The 19,565-nt window shown below is 36.7% G+C and overlaps 2 protein-coding genes across 2 annotated transcripts; one reads left to right on the forward strand and one right to left on the reverse strand.

The window, feature by feature from the left end:
• The first annotated feature begins 619 nt into the window (after positions 1–619).
• LOC131778627 (fibrillin-1-like) lies at positions 620–7,433 on the forward strand. The gene is made up of 8 exons (XM_066169954.1): positions 620–747; positions 1,380–1,657; positions 1,981–2,095; positions 2,792–2,914; positions 3,619–3,741; positions 4,894–4,924; positions 5,395–5,521; positions 6,427–7,433. Exons 1-8 carry the CDS (start codon positions 675–677, stop codon positions 6,943–6,945), a joined length of 1,389 nt encoding a protein of 462 aa, XP_066026051.1. The 5' UTR covers positions 620–674; the 3' UTR covers positions 6,946–7,433.
• A 1,596-nt stretch (positions 7,434–9,029) lies between these two features.
• Positions 9,030–19,494, reverse strand: LOC131778637 (zinc finger FYVE domain-containing protein 1-like). Its single transcript, XM_059095051.2, has 11 exons — positions 19,343–19,494; positions 19,034–19,147; positions 17,286–17,814; positions 16,645–16,856; positions 15,241–15,338; positions 14,581–14,692; positions 13,956–14,053; positions 11,780–11,897; positions 11,177–11,347; positions 10,414–10,622; positions 9,030–10,106 (listed from the first exon to the last, which is right to left on the reverse strand). The coding sequence occupies exons 1-11, from the start codon at positions 19,448–19,450 to the stop codon at positions 9,704–9,706; spliced, it is 2,172 nt and encodes a 723-aa protein (XP_058951034.2). The 5' UTR covers positions 19,451–19,494; the 3' UTR covers positions 9,030–9,703.
• Between the last annotated feature and the right edge of the window lie 71 nt (positions 19,495–19,565).

The raw sequence follows: 19,565 nt of genomic DNA on the forward strand, positions 1-19,565 counted from the left end.
ACAATTATGCTTTTGTGAACGTTAGAAATTAACATACGAGAAAAACATTAGGGATGGGGTATTGTCTAATATGCCTTTACCAGATTACTGTACTAATGGAATAGAGAATTTTTCCAGATGTGTATTTCACAACTGTACTATTAATTTGGTGCAAAAGTAAATTTACTGTGTCAAATTTGTTGAAACAACATTAAATATGTTCCCACCATTTGTTGTGTCAGTTTCTGTGTTGATAATTAATTAATATTCATAAGTCACCTGCAGTGTCTTTATATCTGATAAACACCGCATACTAATAAGGATGAGGTTTATCGATATAAAGTCAGTGCACGTGATGTATTATCTACCATTTGATAGGTTAATTAATGAGTTTTTGAACAATTATTCATGATAGCATGTCAGGCTACAGAATGATGTGACAAAACTTAATTATGGCAATTGACAGGCAAATTATTGCTGAACCGAACAGCATTCTAAACAAACATTTGTACTGGTAGAAACTAAGGCAGAACAGCTGACATACGAAATAATTTGACTGCCATTGGTTTAACCGGCGTCAGCCTAATTTTCATTGTTTCCAACTTCCCCTGTCATGATGAGTAATATTAAGTAAAGAATTCGTTTCTTAAGCATATGTTTAAGGGGCTAGAAGTTTTCTAATCGTTATCTGTATCATGTATTCTGTTTTTGTCTCCCTTTTCTTATTGGAGCTCTGCTTTATGATACAAAGGGCTGTCAGATCACAAGGTTAGTTTCAGTATGACTTATATCCAATCCATGTTTACCTTTGGTTCGAGTATTCGTTTTTTTGGGGGGGAAACGTTTTATTCAATTATGACAATTTGTCATTAAGTCAGAAAATTAGCTTTTTCCACCTATATTAACTGAAGAATTGTCGTTAAAATATTCAGTTATCAAGGCACAGATAGTACTTTGAAGAAGTATGACATTTTCGTGTACGTAAGTGTATTAATTTAGTAAGAATTCTACAAAGCGAAACACAGACGATTACAAAATCGATAACAAAACTTCTGCCGAGGAATTTGAACCCCCTTAGTCGTCTTCCTTCACTGACCCAAACTGTTCAGAGATTGCCGTCTTTCCGAAGCCTTTAAAACAACCCTTGAAACAGGCGAAACACAAATGAAATCATTTTCAATTTAATAATAGGGAATTTTTGCCGTGTTTACATACTCTCATAATAGCACCTGAGACACTGTCGAGGGTTTGTATATCCCTTTTCTTGTAGAAATAAAATAGACGAAGAAAAAAATTCAAGTCTAACACAATTGATGATGAAATGTCACCTATCGAAATTCTAAACATATCATCATAAGCAATAACGTTACGTATAATGTATTATAATTGCCATTTCAAAGACGTCTGCATCGCAGACCAGTGTCGCAATTTGGAGTTTGGGCCTGAGAAAGCATTTGACGGGAAACGCCTCATAAACCACACAATTCGCACCGTGGAAATTACAGTTTCCGGGTTCTGCGAAAACTTGTGTTACATGGAGCCCGACTGTGTCAGCATTAATCTTTATACACGGGGAGATGGAAATGGAAACTATCAATGTGAACTGAACAATGCTACTCATGAAGGACACGAAGAAAAGTTGATAGACCAAGAGATGTATTTTTATCACGCAGCTGAGGTAAATGTAACTTTCAATGTAAGAGTCAGATTGGTTTATTTTGTTTTTCTTTTAAGAACTCTAAGTCTCGTGTTCACCTTTAATTGCGAACTTGAGTTGTTTTTACTCTTTCAAGACATTAGCGGTAATATTGTGTCTTCACCAAAATCTCCTCAAAGACAGAGCATTTAAAGTTATTGGAAAAATTTAGAAATAGAAGGACAACTATGATAACAAGGATAACGATAACGATATTGATAACCGTAGTGGTCTAGTAGAGGATGAAAATGATTATAATGATGATAATGATAATGACAATGACAACGGTTTGTTTCTTCTGTCAGAGCAATTGTGTCCAAAATCCTTGTAAAAACAATGCCACTTGTCAAAGCGGATTTACTAAGAAAGGTTATCGGTGTCTGTGTACCGCTGGATTTGAGGGTCCGATTTGCCAAAGAGGTAAACACAGCTTTTATGTTGATATCTTGAGACCTTCAGGTTAACAACAACGAGGAAAACCTTTAGCGCGCTGCTTGTTAATTGGGTCTCATAGAATAAAAGAGCTTTTCCTTTCCCCATGTAGCTTAAACCGTTCTTACTAGTCAGTAAAAACCGAAGGACAGCAGGCCTTTGTCACGGTTTCTTCACCAACACAACTCAATAACGAAATTTTCGTTTTTTGTCATTTCTTCTGGTCATCTCCCTTCTCCTCATTCGTCTTCTCGTATCTTCTGAGCTGCACTGAAAGTGGAAAGAAACAGTGACAAAGTGCATTGTGATTTCATGCGAAAACCGAATTCAATGATTTTCATTGAATATTTTCATTGATATTGCACCACAAGCAATAAGGTAATAAGCCACCTGCAGAACTTTCCGCATTGAAATAAAAGGAAGATATGAATGTTTCGCAGCTCATCAGTACTGCTTATGACCTTCAAGGCGGCTGTTGATCGATTCATTTTAAAAAAAATTGTGTAGTAATCATGAGAAAACTAAAACTACGTTTACCATACCAGGAAAAGTATGTGAAGGAGGCCTACGCATTTATTGTGGTTTTCACAGTTGTTGGTGCTTCTATGCTTTTTTTTTGTGTGTGTTTGTTTTTTTTTGGTACGATAATTTTGTTTTCATTTATTTGTTAATTTTTTTGTTCAGACATCAACGAATGTGTTCGTGGGATACACAAATGCAGCTCTGATGCGTTTTGCAACAATACCAAAGGTTCATACAATTGCACATGCAAAAATGGATTCACGGGAAATGGACGAGAATGTAAAGGTGAGCGTTGGATTTATTAGCGATTATGCAAGGAAAAGATAAAGCTTACATTTGCAAATTATCCACAAAGGGATGGGAACTTACATCTCGATCTTTTCAGCAAGAAAATGTATAGTGAAACTGAACGCGAGGAAAGATATATATGGACGAAATGTCATTGAAAAAAGTTATTCTTGATCACCAAGGTGTTTTTGCACCAAGTAGAATAAATCTTCTGATCACTGTTTCCTAAAATATTAAAATGTGAATATCAAGTAAAGCTGCTGACCTCTTAAGTCATTTATGTTTCCATCAATTGTTTGTTGGCTTTATATCTATAGACATCGATGAGTGTATCGGAGGGTTACACTCTTGCGGCTTTGATGCCTATTGCCACAATACCAAAGGGTCTTACAACTGTACATGTAAGCCTGAGTTCACTGGGAGTGGAAGAGAATGTAAAAGTGAGCGTCAATTTTGGAAATATTGAGCAGAGGAAGCGGACTTTCTTATTTCGAACTTTCTGATAGAAATTGTGAAATGCCAGTATATTATCGCTACACCCACGAAAATAAAACACTAAAACCAAAAACTCTGCCTTCTGACTAAAAACCGAAATAGTACAATATAAACAAGAAAGCATATTGCAATTATATCTGCTGCTATTCTTTGTTCATTTATTCGTCTGTCTATTTTTTTAATCATTTTTATTATTTAATTTGAAGATATCAACGAGTGTCTTGAAATGTTACACACCTGCAGTCCTCATGCATTTTGCTATAACACCAAAGGGGCATACAATTGTACATGTAAACATGGACTTACTGGAAATGGACGAGAATGTAAAGGTAAACGTTGGGGTCGAAATATAGAGGAAAATCAGCTAGTGAAAAGTATAAGTAAGAATTTTGCTACATTAACGGTAGCACTGCCCTTCCACTAGGCATTGAGACCTTTATAAACTATTTGAAGATAAACAGGTACTACAAAGCAAACATTGCAGCGCAAATTTAAGAATCTTGTCACCATTATTATACTATTTAAGGCTACCAAAGGTATAGGATAACCACTATTATTATACATTAGACTTATTATAAAATGTCTGATGGGTTGATAGTGACCAATAAATATTTTATAGCGTGTGCACTTGACACAATAACCCAATATCCGTAACTTATATTGCAGCTATCATTTCGAGTTCAAAATTTACTTAGTTTCTAATTCCCTATTCCGTGTAATGTTTTAAAACGTTCGCAAGCTCAGATTTTGAAAAATCTACGTAATAAGAAAATCATTGAATTCGGTTTTCGCATGAAATCACGATATATTAAACCTTTTGTATGTGTCCGCGTGATCTCCCTCGTCCTTTGGCTTCAGAAGACAACTCAGATCTCGCTTTTGCTAATTCAAGATATCATACTCAACCTCATCCACAAATTGCTTATTAGCTTAAAAGTCTTCTTCATCTCCTTTTTTTTCAGTTGGTAAGTGCCTTTGAAACACATCCGTCGATGATTCTTAATCGTTTGAATGTTCTCTTCGAGTAAAATCACAAAATACGAGCTGGCATGTGTTGCAGCTTAAACCGTTAATATTATTAGTGTGGAAACTAAATGCCCAATCATGAGTCTTTGATGTTTTTCGAAATAATTAATTTTTTTTCCGACACAACTGGTAATAAACTTGGTAAGCCTTCAAATAAAGTAGAAAGTTTAAAAACTGGATAAAAACATTTATTGTTTTATTAAGATAACAACAATGGTCCTCCCCTGACGCCGTTTCTTATCAATGATGTATTTGAAGAAAACATGCATGCTGCCAAACAAAGTAAATGAAACTGAGAATTCTTTTCAGCTACAAAGCAGAGCTTGGAACATGATAAAATTATTTTGTCAATCAGTCAGATTGCAGTCAATATAGTTTCCCAATGATGGATTAAGATGAAGCTAAAACAAATTTACAATTTCTTCTAATCAAAGGTATTTTTAAATTCGTTCCAGGAGGTTCCTCGTGTAAAGAAATTCATGACATGTAAGTAGAATTAATTTTCGATTTAATTTTCATAGTACGTCAAATATTCCGCTTGCCCTCAATTAGTTTAAGCCCATCACGTCACCGAATACAGCCCAATTCTCAAACCACGTTCCATATACCAAGAAAGTCGTCCTTTGAACCTTGGTTCGTTTAAAAGGAGTGCATTACTGTCCTCACAGAAGAAGAGAAAAATAACATTTGCCCTGGGACATCTATTTGATTCCAGGACAAATAACTAAGCATTGTTGTTATAAAGGCTGTTGTTTATATTCCACAGATATTGACGTCTGAAGGATCAACTTTTCGTTTGCTTACTTGTCGAATCATTATTATTGTCGTTCAGTAACTTTCCCATTGTCATTTTCATTCCCACCATTGTAGCGATGACTTTTATAAGCTCAAGTTTTATTTCACCATCGTTGTCTTCATTATTAGTTGTATTTGTTTTTTTCATTTTGATTCAAAAGATCCAATGTGAGTGGTGTGGTTACCCTTCTTGCTGACTCCCAACCATTGTCCGTTTTCTGTCACATGGGAAATTTTGGGTGTGGAGATGGAGGATGGACGCCAGTCATGAAGATTGACGGCAGAAAGGTGCCTATTTTCATTAAATAATTCATTTCCTTTATAAACCCGCTCTCTTTCAAAACGTTGCAAGTTAAAAACGTGCATGTAACTTATGTATGCCTCTTGTGTTTCATCGAGAAGGTAATACATGATGAACAGACCTCGTTCAAGACTTATTGTGTGTGGTGACTGTTGAAAAAGAATGAAAAGGAATGCATAAATATATGCTAACATATTTTTCTTTAATATCATGTAACAGGTAGATAAGAAATACACATCATTAAGATCATAATTTGGTTAAAAGCTGTTCGTAACAAAGAATATATCGTATCTGAGTTGAAGTTCCACGCTAGTTAATGGATATGTAGATATCACACTGATTTAAAGAGCTGTCATTGCTCATCCCCTACACAGCGGGGGGAGGGGGATAGGTAGAGGAGGATTCTTAAAGGACTATAGAACATTTAGGGCCAATCAACTTGCCAATGAGGAGGAATCATGGATCATAGGAATATCGCAGAGTCTTATCGGGGATCAGTTACTTTTATCGTGACACAAACAAACTCCAATTTGTTTTTGTTATATCTAAAAAGAGATAGGAATTTCTTTAAGGAATAGCAACGTCTATCATCCTTCATTCACTTCATAAATTTTTATCATATCAATGCCTCTTGATTGGCAGGCAATTGAAAAACACATCAGAACGCCTTATAACTAAATAGGTATGTTATGCACTGATCTACGGCGCGGGGTCCGTATTGGAAAAAAAATGACCTTAGTCTTCACGACACGATGCCGTAAACACCAAGGTCAATTCAACGGTAAAACAAATGAGTAATGGATCAATAAATGCAGATACACGACAGGACTTCGACAGCAAATATCCATTAATTCGGAGTAAATAAAAAAATTGAATTGCTCCTATATTTCAGACCACCTTCCATTATGATGAGCATTACTGGATAAATGATCAAGGATACAATCTTCCCGGAGGGGAGACTGGGTTCGACGAACAGGAATCAAAGCTACCCACCTACTGGAACACATCCTTCTCCAAGATCTGTCTCGGTATGAAGATCGACCAGCAGTTCAGGTTTATTGTCATCCACAAGCAAGCTGACTCTCTGCGCTCACTGATTGCTGATGGCCAATACTGCGCCACCTCACTGGGTCGTAAGAAGTGGAAAGAGTTGATTGTTTCCCAAGGCTCATTACAGTCCAACTGCAATAAAGAAGGGTTCAATGTCGTTTGTAGTATGAATGGATCTTCTAAAGCCAGAATTGGTATTGTTAGCAACAACCAGGACGAGTGTTCCACGTGCGACTCAAGGATCGGATTTGGCACAGGAGGATACCCTGAGAATTCAAACTCGTGTGGTAACGAGGCCGATTTTTTTCCAGATAATGGAGAAAAACACATCAAGGCCATGGGATACATCTTGGTACAATAAATATGACTCAGTTTTCGCAAAAAAAAAAATTATAATAAGTCTAATAGTCATTGTACAGATTTTTCCTATTTCAAGCGCAACCCCTCGGATAGGGACTTATGTCCGTGTATAACTTTGGTTTTTACCCGGATCAACCTCTAGCCATTCTTTCTACTAAGCCTACAAAGGAAAATTTGAGATACCAAGTTGAAAATTCTCTTATGTAAAACGGCATGTCAAACAGCATTCAAATATTCTGATAACAGAGGTGTCCAACTCGCTTACTTTGTAAATTTGAAAATTATTATTGGCCAATAATGTTTTCCAATATTATCCTAAAATTTCAGAAGGTGTATCTTTTGAGGAAGAGGTGGACGGGTCAAAATCTCTCTCACTGCGTTTGGGTTGTTATGTGTATCACTATAAGCCTTAAAGGAAAGGAACAGCTATGCTTTCTGGCCTAAATGAAATCGAGACGATACTTCAATAAAATAGATTAGTTTGTTGCAGTTTTATCTTTCATTGCCTTCAGTGATATGTAGTTGCACAGTTCTGAACTTATAAGCTCCTCTAAGTTCGAGCGGTGCACTTATCTGATAACTACCTTGGACTTGCTGCTTAGATATAACAATCTTCCCTAACTAATCTTGTCTCTCCACCACATCGCCCGTTTTACATAGGTGCCCTCTATTCTACGCTCTTTCCTCTCTCCCACTTTGTTTACCCTTTCGTTGCAAATCTCCCACTGATTCTCAGAGCCTTATCTCCCGTTGCTGGTCACCGTTTTCCCTTCCCTCACGGTCAGACCCTCCTTAAAACGATGTTCTTCGAAATGAAAGCCACATACAATTCTCTTTTCCTCGCTTTTCACTTTTTTCACTTTAGTTCTCTCCCGGAGACATAAGCATTTCAAACTAAAGTTATGATACTGCACCTGTCTGACTAATAAATAGTGCTTCCGAATCACTAAAATGAAAGAAAAATCGCTGCAAATTCTTATATTATTTTGTTTTGTTGATAACTTTTTTTGACGCCCAGCCTCAGTAAGTGGTCAGCACACATATTCCAATTTTGACATAGACGGGTGACCTTTCTCCTGCCCTTATTTTTCTCTAGCTAAAAAACCGGCACTGTTCTCACGTCTCGTCTATTTCAACCCCCAGGCAGTTTACTTGTGGTAGCTTTGAAATCTCAATTGGCTCCATGTGATGTTTTCTTATATTCCAAGAGGCTGTTGTAATTTCTTTTGTTTTGGTTTTTGACATCCCTTCCTATTCTCAGAATCTATTGTCCTCTACAAGAATTGAACAATTAAAAATTGCTAAACAAACAGTTATATAACCTTTGACGCCTAAGAGTGACAAGCATCTAATTTCTCTTACAATATCACCCCAGGATCAAACATTAAGGTCACCCAAATCAAGGAATTGATCACCGACTAAAGCTCTGGATTGTTAAACCAATTCTCCTCGGCTCCTAAGAAAACATGAAGAACAATGTGGAGAATATGCATCCTCATTTTAGAGTGGAAAGGGTTAAATAGATTTCCATTCCACCTGATGGGAGTTGAAGGCAGAGTACGTGAAAGCTCCAAGGAACAGCCCTTTTACTTATGAGCTGATGTTACCTTTCACATGATTTCTATTTCTCAGCCAGTTTATTTTGTGAGAGCAGTCACAATGGTCCTAAGTACTGTTTTGTCAGTTGCTTAATGTGTATAAATTGAAGTAGCCTGGAAACTAGGGAAAAATCCCAAATAAAGTTTAGCACAGAACAGCCTGAAAAATGTTTATCATCAATTTTAGCTAACGAAAATTAGAAATAAACCTACTAAAGAAAATGCTCACAAGACATACAAACATGGAAATATACATGGAAAACATTTCACCCAAACTTTTTACAGGGAGAGAAATGTTGGATTTAGTTATTTTGAGTTATAATATCTCATACACCTGTAGTATTATTTCTTAAAAGTATAGTAACTATTGTACAGTAAAATTAGCAGATAGCCTCTTCCAAAATTCGGGTATAGCATTTTAAAAACGTTCTAAGAACCTACTACTATAGGTCCCATATACCCTTTTTCTCCCTGGATCGCAGTGTAATTTCTCCTTACCATCCGCCATGGTAGTAAATTAAAGATTGCTTCATCATAAGGTTGATAATTTTCTTTACTCTCATCACCTTTTGATTTATGGATTTAATGATTCTGTTACGATAAATTACTCATTTGATCTCTCCTAAGAGAGCAAAGGTGAAGAGGATAATATAGGATTTTCTAGCATCCAAATTAAACCAGCACTGCACTAGTTTTACTTAACACTTCACCTAATGAATGGTCTAAAAAACTCTGGACACCCTCTCAATCAATCAAATGTAGTAGCTTAAAACCAATCAAGACTTGGTGGTGCGCATTTTCCTGCATATCAGACAGTTTTCATGTGTTCAATTTGAGAGTCCATTGCCTCTTTGGGTTATTATTCTTTGGTCTGACAGGCCTCTGTGATAACCTTTTTGTTGGTTTTTATGTCTTTTCAGTAGAAAGCCCTCAAAAGACTCTGGTTTTGGATCTAAAAGACCTCAAGCAAAGGATGCCATGGACTTAAATCACACTTTATCTCACAGCCATTGATGATGCTCTCCATCTCCATGCAAGGCCATGAAGTAGTAATTTTGATTTAAACCTCATAAGGTTGCAGTATTAATAAAAACTTGATCATAAAGGGCCAATAAGCTGGAAGTTTCTCGTGGCTGGCTTCTCACTGAAAACAAATTGACCCTAAAGCTGTCCTTTTTTAGCAGCACACTGGTCACAAACTCTGACTGGGTGATCCCAACCTCTTAAAGCCACAGGTCTCCTACTTTCTGAACAGTTGCTACAGACACCCATACCACAGGCTCGGCAATGATGTTTGGTATCACTTCCCTTGAATTCGGTTTGGCAACAGTTACAGACTAAAATTTGAGAGTCTGGTACCCAGTATCCTGGCCTTGCTGCATCAGTGATGAACCCCTTAGGGTAAACAATGGCTGTTTTTAAAACACCCACAGCGGACTGAACAACCTCTGTTACTTTTCGGGCAGCTACTGGTCCAAAAGGGTTTTCAGAATACAGGCTGTGGTCATCTTCAGGGTGCACAATTTCTTGAGGAGTCTCCTCTTCTAGAGCATCCGATAAATCACTGTTTAAAAGAGCACAAAATATGTATTTAATATTGAAGAGAAATCACAACCAAGCTCAACCCTTTAACTCACGATCTAATTGTTAATTCTCCCTCTAGCTGCCACACATTTCTCTCTAAATTAATTATAAGAGTTTGGTGGTAGATCAAGATAAAAACATCTGGCTGATAAGTTTAAGTACTTTCATTATCTACTTGCTTGATAATGTATGGATATCATAGAGAGAAGTTACATGTTAATCACTTCTGGGAGTTAAAGTTCTGGATTAGTGTTTTACTGTTAATTTATTGCAAATGACAACCTTACCTTAAGTCACATGTGGGTTGAGGCTGAGCCTCCACGGTTGACGTTTTTCCAAAACAGCGGTCACACACTCTCACTGGTTCCTCACCCCAGCCTCGTTCTGGTACAGGTTTCTTATTGGTTGAACATGCATCACAGACCCCACCTCCACAGGCGCGACAGTGGTGCTTAGTCTTTCCATCGCTGAATATTTGACGGCATACCTGACAAGCCTAGAAGATAAGAGATAAGACAGAAGAAGAAGTTAAGACATTTTTAGACTAATTTGACTTTTAAATTTGTTCAACCAAAATTTGGTAAAAATGATGCAAGCTTGAAACTATTAAATTTTAATAGTTGCTAATTAATATTTCCTGGTTTTGGTTGATTAAAAAACAAGAATTATTTGGAGTCTACAAGTACAAAGCACAGTTGAGAAAAACTACTCTCACTAAAAAAATCAATAGGCTTACAAGAAACTGCAGTTAATACTATCCTACATTTTCAGCACAGTGCAGACAGTGACATTTAATCTGCTGTGATACTGCCAACTGAGAGGCTTTGCACGCATGAATAGAGGAGGTAAGTTTCTAATACGTGAAGCTGTAGCACTGAGTCAATGGAGAGGTATTACGTGATAATTTGGTTTTATCAACTGAGTTGATAATGTAAATTGGCCACTGTAACAGGTTTCTTAAGCTGTCATTTTGAGCCCTTGACTTCATCGTGTATGACTGCAGTGTAGAGGCAGTTAACTGCAAACTGAGCCAATTTTTTTTTAACTTACTGTTATTTCAGAATTTGGCACCCAATAATCTGGGGCTATTTTGTCTGTGATCCAGTTGGTCACTGCCTGACTGGATGGAGTACCAAGACTGCTAACTGCATCAGTGACATAGCTGATATGATCCAAAAACCGTCTGGCTGCATGGCCACCATCCAGCTTTGCAAATACTTGCTGAATACAAAAAGTGTGTTACAATAAAAGGTGCAAAAGAATATTTTCTTTATGAAATAACCAGAACTTTTTGATCAAAAACCTTTCATTTGTTGCACTTGTCCAGTTAAAACTCACAGAAAATTGAACTGTGTTTTGTTTTTAGAAGGAATAGACCACACTTTTTATTGCTTTACTGCCTTAATAACCCTCTTGAGATGTTGTGAACACTAGAATAGTTTATAAATCACTTGCCTTCGGTTTGTGATTTACGAATTTTTCATGTGTTCTCCCAACATACTGCATGGTTATTATGATGGTAAACCGATAGAAAGTGTGGTATATTACTCAAACACAAAAGAACTGTTTCTTTAAGCAATGTCACAGATTTTCATGAATTATTGGGAAAAAAGTGGCTGGATTTATTGTCAGTAGTCAAGCTTTAAACCTCACCCCAGGCCATGCATGGCGAAGCTCAGTCCGGACCACAGTCTTAACTGGGTCTTCATTTCCAAACCAGTACTGACGGCTACGATAGATTACACCACATCCTGGGCACTCCAGAACATACCTGCCAATAACAGATTTAGTCAGTCTGAGATTACAATGAAAACTAATTTAACCCTCTACACCCTAACATCAGTATGCATATTATTCATGCTTTTCTCTGTAAATTAAACAGTCCTGGCAAGGAGAATTTGTTTTAAAAGAGCTCTCTTATTAGGCGTCATCCTGTTTCTTTGCATGACCCTGAAGAATTAGTTGCTAGTTAGTCTTAGGGGTCAAAAGGTATAAGACTTGTAAATCTGCTGACTTGAGAAATTGAATGCTGGTACATGTTTCCATAAGAGCCAGACTAGTTTGGCTTCCTATAAATACAGAGTTACATGAACATGTAAATTTGTGGGGGCCCTGACAACTACACATTGCAAGTTTTAGAGTTGAACAGTAACATCTCAGTATTGGTACAAATGATGATAATTATTATTAAATAAACACACCACTGTAACTAAGTATATTATTATCATATGATAGCAACTGTTTGTATATAATTATATACCACACACGTGAAAAGTGCTTGGTGTGTGTGCACAGTTGGCAGGTTTGAAAGTGAATAGCAAGTAATATTTACCTCCAAGCAGAGAAAGAGACCAAGTTGCATATAGGGTTTAATTTCCAACTATTTTTCAGTATATTAAAGAGGACTATACTGATTTTTGGTATCTGTGTAGTATACAGTAAAAATTCATCAGCGACACTACTCAGTGTCATTATTGGAGATTTACTGATCTGCAAAGTGGTGAGATAAATATCCACCTCTAATCACTTCCACTTTTGTGAATAATTGTTAATTACAAATAATAACAATAATAATAATAATGATAATAATAATAAAAATAATAAGGATTTCTATAGCACCATATCCATAGGCTCATGGCGGGCATGGGCAATGGCTGGCATTCAGAACAAGTAGCTCGATTTTTCCTGTGTTTAGCTTCAGTTTGTTTCGGACCAACCATGTTATTGTTACATACATAGATCTGGTATTCAATAAGGCAGAAATCAATTGGAACAAAGCCACCAATGTTATTTGAACCCTTAGTGCATTTGAGGTGAGAGAGGTTTTGTATGTTTACACTCTTCAAATGGCCATGATTTGATCCAGGCATTATACCATAGGTGTTGCATGAAACAATAGATGGCTGTGTTCGACTGCGGTGAGTTCGCATGGAGATAATAACTGGAATTTTTCCATCTAATGATGAGCCGGGATTGAGCTTTCACATTGAAAGCTGCAAAAGTGTTTGGGCACTAAGTAAAAGGGCTTTTGTGCCATTTGATCTTATGGCACCTTGAGATAGCCTCATGCACAGAGACATCAGCTGTGACGTAGCGATTCACATCAATGGATAGCACATTCAAGTTAGACAATGTATAATCAGCTTCACTGTTATTTGAAATTCTAGGGCTTGATTGATCCAAGGCTTAAGTCAGTGAAGGAGTAGAAAAGCCCTTTCCAAAAACCATTGCTCTATTCTGAATGCAAATTTCTCTAACCGAACTGAAGACGATAACTTTACAAATTTACTCATCTTAAAAAGTGTTTGTTTGGTCCATGATAGAAGGAGCCAGAAGATAAAAACTTGGGAGAGATCATGCTTGCATTCAAACCTCTCAATTATTTCATCATTTGTATTTGTATACAAACATGCTACTGTCTGTATTTGTATATAAACGTGCAATTGTTGGTGAGACAAAAACAATTGAAGTCACATTGAACATCAAAGAAGAAAGGAAGCACTGATGTACATGTACTCTTCTACAAAAATTTTGCATTGGACCTTACTTCTCTTCATGTCCATCAGATGATTTTGAAATAACAAATGATATGAAATAATAAATAATGTGTAATAACAATAATAGCAATAATGATGATAATCATAATAATTTTTTGTTGTGATTAAAGTGTGGATTAATCCTAAATGCACAAACTGTACATCATTTGCCCCATCCTTTTCAATTCCCTACTGAGTGTATTTTTGAAGCACCTTAATTATAAGAGAAAATTATTTTAGAGGTGAACAAACTTTTTAAACATTATGAAGAATTATTCATTGCAAGTGCTTACCCAGACCAGGCATACTTAGCAAATCCAAGCCAGGATGAATCATTGGAGGAACACATTTTTGGAACAACCAAATTCTGTTTTCCCCTCTCATAACAGGCCTTTATTAAAACAACATCAAAAAGTAATCAAGACATATAATTATCACATACAGTGTATGTTGTTTATATCCAACAAATCATTTACAGGAATACCACAAGTAAGTGTGACAACAAAGGCAGAGAGTAATTTAAGCTCATTAAATTATAGCTTACAGTATTGGCAAGGTTGACAAGCAAGCACACTATAACCATTGAAACTAGAAATCAATAACTGTAACTGTATGCAATACAGTAACCCTTTCACTCCCAAGATCTCCATTTAGCAATTCTTCTTGGTGTCTGCCATGTAATTCTTATGATGTTACAATAGTTGGACAATTTGGTCTTGGATCAACTAATAATCTCCTTGATGACATTTTTCCTGATTCTCATCACTTGTCTGCTTGATTCTGTGTTGATATTGTAAGATGAAATTCTGACACTCATGGGAATTAAAGGGATAAATTGGGTGAAGAAAGTTTATGGCAAGAACTCCAAGAGTCTGTCGAGATGGAAAAATATGCATAGATATATGCTTTACAGCTCACCCTACAAGTAAAAATCCTGTTGTCAAACTGGGCTTGATATTGACATCTGACATCACTGTGGTGTGCTGATGATTCATCGTTCTCATGATTCATGCTCTTTTGACATCGTGCTCTACAAGTATGAAAACCAAATAAAAATTATATCCATAGTTAAAAAGGATAATCATGTTAGAAAGCACCGAGAAACCTTGTAAGTACAAAACTTTCATAAAGTTAATAATAAGCCAAATGATTGAACACATTTCCAGAAAACAATAAATTCAAAGCTCAAGACATATGACTTGCAAAAAGTCAACTTAACCCTTCACATTCTAACATTAATATGATTTTATATTCTGCATAGGGTTCTCTATACAATTCCTATGGTACAAATAAAAGAATTTGTTAAAATGATCAGTAGCTTCAATCTTTAGTTGACGATCATGTTCCTTTATTCTCATGATCTTAATGTCAACTCAGCTGTGGTACCATTAGGACAAATCAGATGCCTGTAACTCTTGAGGATTAAGGAATACAACAATAAACACACAAAGAACTTTTCAATTGACTTGGGTGATGACTTCCTTTCAGGTGATTTTGTCGCTTACTGTCACAGATACCAGGACCACCCTTGGCTGGACAGTTAGCCTACATGATCATAGCCATAAAACTTGTGCTTACTTGCATGAGAGGCATGATGCCTGGCAAGTGAAATATTCATCAGGAAAAGTGTTTGGTATTGTTCTCTCAATGTCCCCACTGAACTTCTCATTGAGGAGCTAATGAAAAGGAAAGCAAAGAAACTTGAAGGATAAAAATTAGTAACACAATGATCATCATAAACTTAATTTATTATCATAATGATAATTTAATAAAAAACACCTGCCCCCCCTCATAATTTGTTCCTTTACAGATTTCAGAGGAAGGGTACAAGGAGCAGGGTGTGAAATCTCGCCTAATACGGGCGCCAATGCAACTAAATTTTTCACTTTGGCATTCAAATCCTGAAAATTAGTCGCCAAATTGGTGACTAGAATGTTTCATCATAACCTTACCTAGAGATATAAATATAGATATATGCAAAGATAAATCCACAGCAAACTTCCTTGTTACGTTTGTTTCCAAGCACATGCATCTCAATCGATAACTAGACACCATCTTGGATTTAGGTGAGCTTGAACATTGCATATCATCCATCCTAGTGTCCACTTTGTAGCACATTTAAAGATCTTTTCCCTAACTTAATTTCTTCAACAGTGACAGCATAAAAAAAAGGTTTTGCTTGTCTTTGAAAATGGGGACCACTTTGAAGAATTTAGGAGCCAAGTGGCTACAGAAAAAAAGAATTAACTTCACTCCCTGAGGAGGTGCATGTACATACTACTTATTGCTTGTTGCTCTTAATTAACACTCCTTAAGTTACTGGTCCTTGCCTCCTTTAGGTCAATTTAGTACAACAATAATTAAAGAGTACCCATTTTCATTTCAATGACTACTTAATTTTTCCTTGATTAACTTGAACATTCAGCCTACATGAACATGGTATCCATGTACAAGAAACACTTTCTGCAGCAGAGGCCATCTAGGTATTTCACCTGCATGAGGCCTTTAACAATATACCAGTGTTATCCCTTAGCCTCTTAAACAAACTTAAATAGCCAGCCTATCACAAGAAGGAAATGGTCAATAATTCCAAACAAATTCAATTCTGTCAGGTAGTTCTTAGGACCCCAGCATGCTGGCAAAGACAGCAAAAGTTTGGATTGAATTAATTTGTTGGTTGTGTTTATGAAAGCAACCAAAGTTGCTGTGGCCTCAGTTTTTCCCCAGACTAACAAGTACAATAATGACCTGTATCAATTAACTCTTACATCAGTATCCATATTCTTCATACTGTTCAATATAATTTTCCTGAGGTACTGACAAGGAGAATTTGTTGAACAATCACAAGCTTCTTTAGTTGGTAACATTTCCATTATTCTTGTGACCTTAATGAGTGATTTGGGGGTGATATTCTGTGGGGGAAGTAGGATGCCTAAAGTCACTCTTAGGTATCAAAGTTTTCAAAAAATTTAGAATAATTACCATCAAAGCTTTATAAATGACAGTCGGTGAGCGTGACGAGCGCACAGAGCTGTCAACTAAACACTCTTTTACAGCTTGCTTCAATCCCCTGAAGTTTGTTGGTGGAGTCTCTGTTCTTGTCCCCAGGTACTTGATAGAACTAAATGCACGAGGAACTCTTCCTATATTTGCAAATCTCTCCTTTAAAATCTCATCAGGACGCTTCAGATTTTCTGTTTCAGTAAGAAAATTATAACAAGACTTTTAAAGTGGCAGAATAGAAAATAAATCATTATTTCTTCAAATAGGCCTCCACCCTTTAATAGGTGTCCTCCCCTAGATATATCTATTAGTGCCTACTCCCTGGGCCATAATATCAAACAAGCCGCCCTCTCAAATTATTGCCCCTTCTCCCTCATTTTCTTAAATGGTAGGAAAGCCTGTTTCTACTGTCACTTTATCTAGTAACTTTTTAGCTTCTGCTACACATGAAACAGAATCTGTTCAAGAGAGTAGTAAACACCCCTCCACCCTCTTTGTCAAGAGCCTACTTCCATCAAGCACCCCTCCCTTTGGCCAAAATTTTAAATAAATGCCCAAGCATTTATTAGTAAGAGGAATTACAGTGTAATTTATCAACAAATTGCAAAATTTTTCCAAACCTGATGGATTACTTTCATTCTGTGACACTCCTAGTAAATGAGTGTGCTGTGTCTCATGAAAGATAATCACAGCTGGACCAAGACTACATAGAGGCACATCCATATGGCATCGCTCTGTTGCATCTTTCAGCTCCTTGGTAAAATGTTTTAGATATGCATCTGATGCATCTCCCAAGAAAGTAAACATGTCTGTGTGGAGCCTTTCAGCTCTTGTCCTATAGATGACAATGTCAGATATCGCAAGGACCTTCAGTAAGAGCCTTGTGCGTTGGTTGTGATTTCCAGACATACCCAATAGCCCTTCTGTATCCAAGACAATTACCCGATCACCCTCATCATAAGCAGCCCAAACACCCACTGTGCAGGAAAGCTGCGATGGTGAAGTTCCAAATACTTCTTTGCCACAGAAGAAGACATGGTTAAGGGTGTGCGATTTTCCATCACCTGTGTTACCAAATATGGAGACAACTTTCATGCTTGTATCACCATGGCATGACAGCTTTGCAATGAAGTCCTCCACTGTATGCACCTGAAGAAGAGAGTGGTGACCCCTGTAAGTATTTACTATACCTTAAGAGACATATTTGTAAAAACTAAAAATCTGACATGGAAGGCATTTAACATAATTACCAAAACTAATACCAAAAGACAGTGATTGATAACTGACTTTTAAATAGCCTTGCTCAAAAGATACATAATTCACACATTAACTTCTGTTACAGAATTCCTTTCCAAAACACTATCCTGCTACATAAGTAACACTGAACATCCAAAGCTATAATTGTAATTCTGAGATCTATGAATAAAGGAAATAGGTTTCCAATGAAACTGTGGCACAGCATTTGTGGGGGAAGGAGTTATTATTAAAGTTATTATCATTTGGTTTTTATAAACTGAGTTGATAATGTAAACAGGCCATTGCAAAGAGTTTCTAAAGATAAAGTTTCAGGTGTCAGCCCTACCTCAGAGCCAATGGGCCAACGCTCTAAGGATGGGCTAACACTTGAAATGGCAGCCATATTTATAATCATTACAGATCAATTAATAGTTTTTGTCATGATCAGATGAAAAAAATAACCATGCTGTCTTACAAAGCTCTATCTACCAGCAATCAAAGAAACAAACTTTTAGTACACTCTTCATTTATATAAATACAGTCTTCTTTGTGATTAACTCTCATTTTGCTATTTTTCTAAATATTTCATTGAACTATTAAATAGTTCTTCAATGAATTGTTACCAATCACTCCTTAACAAGTCGCTTTGTTTATTATCATCACGGCTGTCAGTTCTCAGTTGTAAACGGTTTTATTATGTCAACATAAATACAATATCCACAGCGAAGTAATACATACATACATTCTTTATTTGGTAAAGCAGGTTGAATAAGTAGCAGCTGTTGCTGATGTGGACCTGCTATCTACCTTACACTATACTTTACAGGCCAGACCACATCATAGTAATCTCGTGAGTGGGTTCTTTAACGTCCCTTGCCTAACCAAATTATTAATAGATGCAGGAGACGGGACCTACGGTTTGTTCGTCCTTATCCGAGTAGACTAGAATTTCTATCCATGTCTTGATATTATAGAAAGGTAGCACATTTTAAGACCTTGAGTGTTGGTCCGGCCGGGTTATAAGTTAGTTATAAGAGAAAACCTCGGTCTTGGATAATTCAAATACTCTTAACATCTTTTAAGGTTTAGATAAATTACTGATCACTATTTTGCATTCGCCATCCAAGGTTACCTGAAGAATTTCCGTTTCGTCAAGCAGCAAAAAGCTCTTCGGCGGAGCTGGGGGAATGTTTTCTCTTGATGTTGAAGTTGGTTCACTTTCTTCTGTACAAAGCGATTTCCTTTCCTTAAAAAAAAAGGTTAAATAAAAACCATAGGTCAAGACATATCGAAAATCAGATAAATTTCAACCAATCACAGTTACTTAATCGCAAAAGAAAAACGGTCAAGGTACGATGCAGGTACGAAAGATTGCTGGACGAAGACAAATTCAGGCGATGCTGATCAAAATCCGTCCTCGTCTTCGAAAGTTTTAGCTAACCTCGCCTCTTCGAGTGGAGGATTTTCTTACAGGATGGTTCATAAGCATAACTTCCTCTAGATCTCCGTCGTCGGGTAATGTGGCAGCCATGTCTTTTAACACTTTCATGAAGGAATCCGTTCACGAAGCGTAATCAACAAATATTTTTTTCCTTTACTCGAAATTGAGTCGATGAAAAGATCTGGGGACGACAACAGACTTGGTAGCCAGGTTTCTATCCCAC

This window comes from Pocillopora verrucosa, chromosome 7, assembly GCF_036669915.1.
Source record: "Pocillopora verrucosa isolate sample1 chromosome 7, ASM3666991v2, whole genome shotgun sequence".
NCBI classification, from domain to species: domain Eukaryota; kingdom Metazoa; phylum Cnidaria; class Anthozoa; order Scleractinia; family Pocilloporidae; genus Pocillopora; species Pocillopora verrucosa.